Source organism: Aulonocara sp. 'chitande type north' Nkhata Bay, linkage group LG1 (genome assembly GCF_057382095.1).
Source record: "Aulonocara sp. 'chitande type north' Nkhata Bay isolate Kocher_YH1m ecotype deep benthic linkage group LG1, A_spYH_male_GT1.1, whole genome shotgun sequence".
NCBI classification, from domain to species: Eukaryota; Metazoa; Chordata; class Actinopteri; order Cichliformes; family Cichlidae; genus Aulonocara; species Aulonocara sp. 'chitande type north' Nkhata Bay.
Window position 1 is genome coordinate 13,160,662 of NC_141344.1, and position 9,924 is coordinate 13,170,585.

The window sequence follows — 9,924 nt, forward strand, 5'->3', positions numbered from 1 at the left end:
GGAAAGTGAGAGAATGGAATTTTAAAAAGGGTGTATGAAACAAATAGCATTAAAACTGACTGTATTAAAGTTATCAAACTTTTGACAAGATAGAAACATACCTTAATTGTTTTGACCAAGTTGGCAGTGCTGTTGGCAACCTCCTTGGCAGACTGCACAAAGTGCCTCTTGGCAACAGGATTGGTTGTCTTAGAAGAAGCGAGACGACAGGCATTGCACAATGCCGAGGTGTGCTTAGCAACGATGGTGGCTGCTGAGAGAACCTGTAAAACAGTAAAATGGTCAATTGTCAGTGATACTGCAGGCATGGGCAATCTTACAACATAAATTCAGGACAGTATCTGTAGCGATAGATCAGATCAAAGCTGACTACTGGAAATACTAGATTTGATATAAGAGGCCCAAATGTACAGCATTTATTTTTGTTTTGAACGTTTTCTGGAACTTTTGGCTTCATCAGACAGTCTCCGCAGAGATAAGAAGAAATGAGATGAAAGAAAGTAGGAGAATGCAGTTAAGGTCTGGTTAGCAGGGAATTGACTCAGGAACTCCCTGCAGACGCCCATGTGGTATGTATGCAGTTTTGTGCCATTTCCATTTATTTGAACTAAAAATCATTTACTAATAAAAGATTTTCATTAAAATCTCTGGTATAGACCGATGAGCTGAAATGTGACTTATGTGAGAGTGCTTAAGAAGTTGCATAATTAGACAAAAAGATGTTAATCTTCAACGCAGACAGTTGTTGATGGAAATAAAGGCAATAATAGAGCAAATATTAATATTAGACTTCCAGATCTGCAGGGAAAGCATCTGGCTACCAAACAGTTGGATGCTTCTGCACAGAATATTAAGCAATTCTGAGCAAACGGATAACCGTCTGCTTCAATAATTCTGTTTTCTAGAAATGCTATTCTGAACACATATCAGTCCAACACACTGGTCTGATAATGAATCATACTATAACATCTCTGCAGAACAGCGTAACCACAGTGCTATGTTGGCACTGTATATTACACTTTTATATAATTAACTGGCTTTGGTTGTATATGAGCAGAACAGTGGATATACCTGGGAGGGGCTGCTTTCTGGGTCAACAAGATTCTGACAGGCCATCTGGATTGCTTGGTTGGCTTTAGCAAACTGTATGGGATCCACCAAACCCTGGTGTCCCGCCTGACTGTTAGGGTCTGACACACCCACCAAGTAAGAAGCCTGTGGAAAAATAACACTCATCAAACAGCATTCCCCATAATCACCCCGACTGCTGTTTCTTTATTTGCCCAGGGAGCGTGACAATCGTTGCTCTAACACTCTGTACCTGTCCTGCGGCTTCAGTGAGGCCACACAGGGCTTTAGACGCTGATCCCACACAGTCGCCAAATGCAGACACATCCCCGGTTTTGCAGTTCTGAGAAATGCCAGCCATAGACTCTCCCAGGACCTGAACAGAGAGTCGGCAGAGAAGAAATGGTACGCTTAAGATGCCTAATTGGAAGTGTGCCGTGTGCTTTGTGTCTGTCTGCTTTAGTCAAAAGCCTACCTTCGAGTTCTCCATCACACTCTCGATACAGTCAAAGTAGGAGAGGTCACTGACCGGTTCATTAGGGTTGTCAAGCATTCCTCTGACAGCCTGGGAGATGAATAAAGGTTTTAAAGAAGTTTGAGAGGCTTTTATTTTCACTTTATTCTCATTAGTCAGTGCCAGAAAAGAGAGGCGTCTTATAATCCACAGCTTGTATTGAAACTCGCTGACACCATTGATGATTGCGAATGCTTGATCGCGAATGCTTGATCGCAAGGTGGAAAAGTTTTATTTACCTCCAACTCTCTCAGGGCATTGTCACACTCCTTCTGCCCTGGAGCCTGCTGTGTGCACAGAGTGATCAGCTGGTTGATGCTGTCAGTCACAGCTCTGGCATAGAGAAGAGGAACAAACATCACACTCCAGTCCACGAGAGCGTAAGGGAAACAGGCTTTTATTCTGTGCGCGTCGCTTTTGAAATGTGAGAATTATTCCTGCTTGTTTCTGTGTGCTAATAACACAGCTTATACACTCACCCTTGCAAATACCTACGTCTTTTTTGTTTGTGCAAGCTTATCAATTTCATCCCCTTATCTGATCGTCTCAACATTTTGTTTGCATCTCTCTTTTTGTTTGCTTTTAATTTTTTAAATGACCCGTTTTGGTTGGCAGCTGAAATTGGCCCCATTAAACCCATTAATGAGTATGTTATCATAGCAAGCAGATTTCTGAGTGCATTTTGCTGATAATGTGAAAATCATAACAAAGCCCACTTGCCTTGATAGACGCTTTTACCATATGCTCATTACCGAATGAGTAAAGTGGTAGTTTAAAAAACAGATCTAAACCAATAGCAATAAAATAGAATTATTATGTTCATAGCTTTGAACAGCTAATTATTTGCTGTTAGTCTTATTACCGAACCCTGGACCTTGAGCCTTATATCGACTCTTTGATCTTAAGATCTATCATGAGATACTACCAATCAAATCTGCTGTAAATATTAAAAATCATGGTTTGTGGGTGTGTGTAGGGGCCAGTTGTAGTACCTTGCTGCAGCAGCTAGCAGGTTCTTGGCGTTTGCTGCTGCTGGGTCCACAGACAGACTTTTAGCAGCCAACAGCAGTTTGCTAGAAGCCATGGAGATGTTCTTCAGGTTACCAATCACCTGCACCTGGTCGTCCTTTTTCTAGAATGACACACACACACAAGCGTGTGAAAATACATTTCAAAGGAGTCTGAAGTCTTTGTCTCTTTACTGGGATATCTGAGTTGTGATACGTGCTACTACTGTCTTAATATTGATGACCAGATGTTGGAATTGAGATACAAAACCAACCTGAGTGTGCCCAGCCATCTCGATGCCAGCATCCAGGAACTCATCAAAGTCTTGGCTGAACTTTCCAGAGGCCACAGCCAGCTGGCTGCTGGAGCCTCTGGAGGCGTGGACCACCTCGCCCGCTGACTGGTTTAGTTCAGCTGCTGTTTGGTTGAGCTCACTCTGGGCCTCCTGGAATGACTTTGAGGCGGGTGGGATCTGAAGGCAGCACAAAATAGAATGATTCAAGATGAAAGAAATTAAATTATTTGTAAGCGTCAGAGTAATATCTAACAGTTCCCCAATGCATTTACAGCAGGTGTATCAGCAATAATGATGTCACTTTAGTGCTAACCCTATAAACTGAAAACTGTCTGTAAACCAAAACATGTTCAGTCTTAAATTTGAAACTTGACAAATGTCTAAAAAGCAATAGAAATGTAAATCATGCCCCTTTCCTGACTTGCATGCTTAAATGAAATCAGGTTTACACTCCCGTCAGATGAACAACGCTGCTGAATGATTTAAAAGTGGTCACTAAAGAATGCTTGAAATGATATTTAAAAGGTCAGTCCTGCTCTTAACTTGTACGCGTCATTAATCACATATTTCTCGAGGTTGTTTCTTTTTTTCCCTCCCGCCGTGGGAACGGAAAGCAATCTGTGATGCCGATGTTGTGCCGGCAGAGCTCCGATGACTCACGGTTTCAATCAGTAGCTTCTTGCTGGCCTCTCCGATGCTCTTGAGAGCCATGTCCACATCCTTCTGGCCAGGTAGACAGTTAACGCAGTTGTTTAGGGAATGAGACACAGCCTTCGCCACCTGAAACACACAGCAAACTGGGTTAGGAGGGTGGGCACAGGTGGACAAGCTAATCTAGAAATCCAAACTCAAAACGTTAATGAGCATAGCAATTATCCCCAAAAAGTGCCAGTTGTCCATAAGGCTGAAAAGGTTTTTGTCAGATGTAGTGAGACTGTTCAGCTGTCACGCCTCTGAAAATAAACATTTTTCACTTCAAACTGCTGCACTTTTTAATAGACTTATGGAGCAGGCCATTATTTTTATTTTAAAGGGTCATTTATTGTATAGTTGATTAGTTTATAGAATTTTTTTATTACATTCATTTGTTGTACTACTTTTATTTGTATATTTTATTTAAGCCATTACTTATTTTCATAGACCTGAGTCTTAAGAAACTGTCTCATTCTGTCATGTTTCTTCATGGAAAATAACAGAATTTTTTTCCATCATAAATATCACATAGCGACCCCTGAAGCACACAACAACATGACATCTCAGTGAAGCAGTTCAAAGATAACAGAGAGGCTCGCACATCCAAAATTTATTTGTTTTACTAAACATTTCCAAAAGGTCTTAGATAACACTATTTGGTTATTCTAATATTCATTTTTCTCCATTGATACCACATCATTTATTCATTTTGAGTGGAAAACACCTGGGCAACGAGGTATAAATAATTAAATTGCCACCTGGTTTATTATAGAGCTACTTGCTAAATTTGACAGGTGTTCACTTGACTGCATCACCAAGCAGACGTAGATATCCTTCTAAACGTAAATATTCAACTAAACATATTAACCAAAAGAAAGAAAGGCTGATTAATAAATATATTAAACAAAAACAGAACCTGGTTTCATCTTTAAAAGTCACATCGTGTAAATTCACAACATATTCAGTAAGATCTATTATTAAACTTCCTGTTCAATTCCTCCGTGAGTCCCAGGGGAAAAATATTACTTTTAACAGTGTATTTCATTTAGTTCATGATTGTTCAGGAGTTTATTTTGATGACTTTACTTTTAAGGCACAGGTGCCATAATCTGAAAGGAAGCCGAGGGCTGCACCGAGCCTTCCTGCCATCTGCAGTGTTGGACTCCATAACCTCGAGCAATTCTGAACCATCTCACCTGTGCCAGTCTCTGCTGGCTCTCAGCGTCTCCGGGGGAAATCAGTGCCTGCTTAGCCTCATGTATGAGAAGCGCAGAGCCCTCCATAACGTCACGGGCCGAGTCCAACATGGCAGCCGCGCCCTTGGGCTCCGTGGTGGAAGCAGCAACGCCACGGGCTGCTTGGGCGAGTGTTTTTAGAGCCTGAGCTGTCTCTCTGGCTGCTATTCCTACACGCACGATGATCAGAGGTAAGAGAGAGTACAAATGTAACTGACACAGAGGCATCACAGTGCGTTATTAAAGCTATGACACTTTGTGACAAGACAGTGTTCACTGTCATCTTCGAGTCATAAAAATTTGTAATGGCATTTGTTAAAGGCACAAAAAGTAATTCTTCTGTCTCGAGAAATGTGAAGCAACAAGCAACAAGGTGCCATGAGGCTCTTTCCCCTCACAGACAGGAACCGACAATGAGAGTCTCATGAGAAATGTGACATCTCATCCACAACAAATTAGCTGGATAGGATAAAACAAATGGAATGAAGCCATATTATGGTTCGGATAACAAGATTACTCAAGGGGGAGGAAAAAGGAAAAACGGGTTCCAGGCGATGGGTGCATTTCTCCTCTGGTTCTTTGGGCTGTGCTCTAACCGAGGATACTGTTAAAGCTAATGAAATCACCAGCGAGCCTTGTGTGTGCTACATTCTGGAGAGCAAAGCAAGAGAAAATAGCACAGGATGAACTTGAGAAAGGTCAAGACAACTAGTGACCATAAATTCAGCTCATTAAGGTGCGACATCAAGCTGCGGGTCTAGTTGGTTTATAATAAAGAAGTAGGCCTTCTTGAGGCAATAGATGAAAGGTTGTATGTGGTTTCCTAAAACGATAAAGATTTCTTCCTCTTGCCTCGGTTTGACGGTTTTTTTACTAGAATGATGTCAGCAGTACCAACCTGTGTAGTGTTCATTTCCTTGTGCAGCACAGGTGAGCAGCTGAGCCATAGAGGATCCCACAGACTTGGAGGTGCTTCCCAGATCCTGAGCACACTTCTCCAGCTAGAGAAAGGGGGGGGGGGGGGGGGGGGCTTTGTATTTTAGTAACTGAAAACAAAATATTAGTCTGCAAACTCGCTTCTGACATGCTCATGCACTGGCAGCATGAGCATGTCTTGAATCTAGTGCAGCTGAGTCCCGACTCTGCTTTATGGGGCTACAGTGTTTCTTACTGATTCTCCAGGAAGTGGTTTTAGTTGGGCATTCACAGCAGTCATCTTGGCATCTTGTAGCTCACTTCTTAGGGTCTGGATGGCTGTAAGGGCAGAGTCTATCTCCATGGGGCCACAAGCTTCATGAGCCTAGAAACAAAAGCAAGTATATGGCATATGTCTATATGGCTTTTTGTCTGTTCCTATGAGGTCTAAAATTTGTATATGAACCACAAAGGTAAAATATTTTCTTGCACATGCGATCTGCATGTCCAAAATCCAGTCATTTTGTGAATACTATGCATGCAAGAATAAATTCCTACATGCACACATGGGAATGCAAGAATTCCCGTGCGTGTCTATGCTCTACCTTCTGTGCAGACGTCCTCAGCTCCGCCAGGCAGGTGGCCAGGTTCTTGGCACACTGACCCAGTTGCATGGCTGCAGCCTGATCAGTCACCGTGGGAACAGATGACTTGGCCGAGGTCACCATCTTACTGCCAGGCTGCAGAGAGAGAGAGATGTGGGGAAAAAACCCCCCAAAAAACATTAATTTAAATTTTAATAAAATTGTATTTATTTAAATCGTATAGGGCTCAACGGAACGCGTTCCCTTAGAGAATCAAGCAACCAGTGCACTGTGTAGTTCACAGACTTGTTGATATTTCTTCAAAGGGTATTATGTGGGGCTCTGAAACCCCAGTTAGGTATTTAACACATAATACCATCACACCAGCATTTCTGTAACCGCCCGCTAACACCAAAAAGAGGTTACCGGCCTATTTTTAACGTCCCCACATGACAGAAGCACTATTTATACTTTTAGCCTGGTTTCCAATGTAGGACTGAAGTTACCCAGTACGAGTGCGGGCACATAAACTTTTAACAATCCCCACACCAGCAAAACAGGCAAACCAAAAGATCATAAAGGGCTGCACCTGTAAGAAGTTCTGGCTGGCAATAATGAGGGCCAACTGTGCACTCAGGTCCTCCGGTTTGGCCTGACTGCCACGGACTCCCTGGACAAGCTGTGGGATGTGATCTGCAACTGCCTACACACACAAACATGGAGACACATTACCATAAAGATATGAAAGAAACATAGTATGAAGCACAAAGTTTCAATGCAGTTCACATTAAAAAAAAAAGAAGCCAAAACCACCAAAAATAAATGGCACCCTGCTGTTAGCAACATCCCTCACCTTACAACTCTGCACCAGCTGCTGGTGAGCAGCTGTGTTCTTGTTGGAGGCGGCGGCGTTTTGAGCAGCGGCGATTGTCTGTGTGGCTGCAGCTGCAGCTTGCTTGGCAGCATTCTGAGGAATAATGACAAGACCCACACAAACGTCACATGTAGAATATGGTTTCGCAGTCAGGTGTCACACTCTCTTCACTCCTCTGCTTCTGGATGCTGAAATGGTAAATATGCTGCTAAATATGCAGCATAAAAGACTAATAATTAAGAGTGGGACTTGTGTTTCCATACATTTTCTTCCTATATTTAAAAAAAAAAAAAAAAAGGCGTTATGTAAAAAGACTATGTACAAGGAAAGTGCATTTAAAAAATGAAATTAAATAAACAAAATCAGGTGAATTTTAGAAATCCTTCTGAACGAGCTCAACATTATTATTTGAGGCGATATTGAGTTGTGAGTCAAGCAACCTTAAGGCATACGAGCAACTTTCGATCCATTTCGATTGCACTTCTTTTCCCATTTCAGGCAAAAAGAAAGAAATAAACAAACTGAAGCAAATATTTAAAACCTGACATTTAAATGGTGAAAACAGCTTAGTAAACATCAAAATCTCATCTTCCCTAATCTTTGGTGCCTCATTTGAACTTTGTAGACGGTGACACAGTATCCTAATACTAATACAACTTTAGAGATGGTGACATTTAGAATTGGTGCTGGAGATAGCACGATATCACCTCTCAGGCTAAATTCAGGAAGAAATATCATCTGTCTGTGGTAGCTTATTCACTTGGGTCGATGTGCAACTGCTAATTTTGCTCTGCTGACCTCCAGTCTGTTGATCAGTTTCTTCTTGATGGCATTCTGAGCAGCAGCATTAGTGGCCACACGCAGCCCCTCTGCAGCCTCCCTCAGTCTCTGCTGCTGGTCTTCATTTTCTGGGTAGGCTGCTGCTCCCTGAGAACACACACACAGATAAGCCTATACATGACAGATAGGCAAGGCAGGAAGAAATAATCTTAGAACGTCCAGTCCCGAGAAATCTTTGAAAATGACTTTCCCACTGCTCAACCTGATGCAAACAATCATTTCTTTGTAGACGGCTAAATGTCAGGAGCTGTTGTTTATTCATATCAAGAAGCTTTTCCATCTTCCTGTTTATACATACAGCGGTACATGTTTACTGGGTACTCGCACCTTCCCGTCTCCTGCTGTTGGAGAGAAAGCTCAGCCTTCTGCCATTAAGTTAATTAATGGGGAGCATCACCTGCAGCTACACAGAGAGGAAGGTGTGCATGACAACACATGTCATTAAAGAAATATTTAACCTCACTGATGCTACTGGCAGAAGTCACTGCAACCCAATATATCACGAGCACACAGACAAAAACAAAACTAATTTTGTGCTCCAAGAGCATTAATCAGAGTTAAAATGTTGTTAGTAACCGGTTTCGAGTCGGTGCAGTTTGCAGCTGTCATCAGCCTGTTGGCAACTGCTGACACCATTTAAATAGAGCAGCCAATTTGCATAATTATTAGAAAGTGATGTTTTCCACAGGGTGTAACAACACTTTGCAAGAAAGAATTCATCCTGGGGAACTAGTCTTTAAAATCCGAGATTGTTTAATAGCAGCATGGTACGCGAGTTTCAGCAAGTCAACAGTGCTCAAGCATCAGCATTGATTTTACAATTTGGAGCAAAAGAAATAAGCTAAATATGCTAAACCCGTTACCAAGGCAATGGTTGGCTAAGGTCTCAGCTTCCATTCAAACGGATAAACATACAGCTGTGATGGTGATAAGTCTGGCATCAGACTCTACCAACCAGCTGGAGGGCATCATTTAATTTTCATGGTGGAAGTTGAGAGTTATTAATATCAGCGTGAGATTCTGTTGAAAGATAACGGGACCGATGTCGAAAGATAGCAGATAAATAATTTGGATAGAAGACGATGAGATAAGAGGCAAAGCTAAGCCTGACCTCAAAAGTCTGGGGAGAATCAATTTTGATGTCCAGGCAATTTTAATGTTGCTTTCATAAAAAAGTTATGAAGTAATAAGTAGATGAGAGAAAACTAAACAATATATTGCTTCAGACCAATTCTGTGAATTTTACACTTTAGTTGATTATTGTTTCTGTACTTCAAAGTAATTCCTAATCTCAACTATTGCTGTTTACCAGAGGAAGGTTTAAGGGAGCAGGATTTTCTTCATTTCATTTCAAAGTATAATTTGTTACTCGGTGAGCTCCAAAACTGCCTGAATGTTAGAAATTTTAGCAATATAAAAGTCACTATTCACACAACTCCAAGTGTCTATAAATCAACTAAACAAGGCCTAGATTTTTAATGTGTAATTTCAAAGTATTTAAAATAAAATAACTCTAACACACAAACTCTACAAGTACAAAAGAATGAGCAGTGTCACTAAACCACCAACGCTAATTCACAACATTAACCAACAACAATTCAATATGCAGCTTAACAAGAAGACTGACCCTGTAGATGTTGACTTTGAGAAAAGCATCCTAGAAATAAGGATCAAGAGGGGCTTTTTTTCTTTTTAAATTGAAAAAGTTTTTAAGGTCATCTTTTATTAAAGAATTAGAACCGTGCCAACAAGACCAAGCAGAATAACCTCTCTCCCCTTTGTGTGAACACACACACCTACCTCCCCTCTTGGGGTCTCTGGTTCTGCTTCTTTCCCCTCTGCTGTCACTATAAAGGTCATTTTATACATACCGGAGAAGCAAAGCCAAGCCCACTGGA

The 9,924-nt window shown here is 41.5% G+C and overlaps 1 protein-coding gene across 3 annotated transcripts in view; it reads right to left on the minus strand.

Moving 5' to 3' along the window:
• LOC147338775 (talin-2) overlaps window positions 1-9,924 on the minus strand; it is a 103,922-nt gene that overhangs the window by 22,113 nt on the left and 71,885 nt on the right. For all 3 annotated transcript variants that reach the window (XM_086277172.1, XM_086277256.1, XM_086277335.1), the window contains exons 23-37: window positions 7,985-8,113; window positions 7,166-7,279; window positions 6,902-7,015; window positions 6,334-6,468; window positions 5,985-6,113; window positions 5,712-5,814; window positions 4,775-4,983; window positions 3,546-3,665; window positions 2,865-3,062; window positions 2,575-2,714; window positions 1,822-1,915; window positions 1,544-1,633; window positions 1,322-1,444; window positions 1,072-1,215; window positions 102-263 (exon numbers count right to left, since the gene is read on the minus strand). In XM_086277172.1, the coding sequence (XP_086133298.1) occupies window positions 102-263; window positions 1,072-1,215; window positions 1,322-1,444; window positions 1,544-1,633; window positions 1,822-1,915; window positions 2,575-2,714; window positions 2,865-3,062; window positions 3,546-3,665; window positions 4,775-4,983; window positions 5,712-5,814; window positions 5,985-6,113; window positions 6,334-6,468; window positions 6,902-7,015; window positions 7,166-7,279; window positions 7,985-8,113 (2,004 nt within the window). The remainder of the gene's footprint in view (window positions 1-101; window positions 264-1,071; window positions 1,216-1,321; window positions 1,445-1,543; window positions 1,634-1,821; window positions 1,916-2,574; window positions 2,715-2,864; window positions 3,063-3,545; window positions 3,666-4,774; window positions 4,984-5,711; window positions 5,815-5,984; window positions 6,114-6,333; window positions 6,469-6,901; window positions 7,016-7,165; window positions 7,280-7,984; window positions 8,114-9,924) is intronic.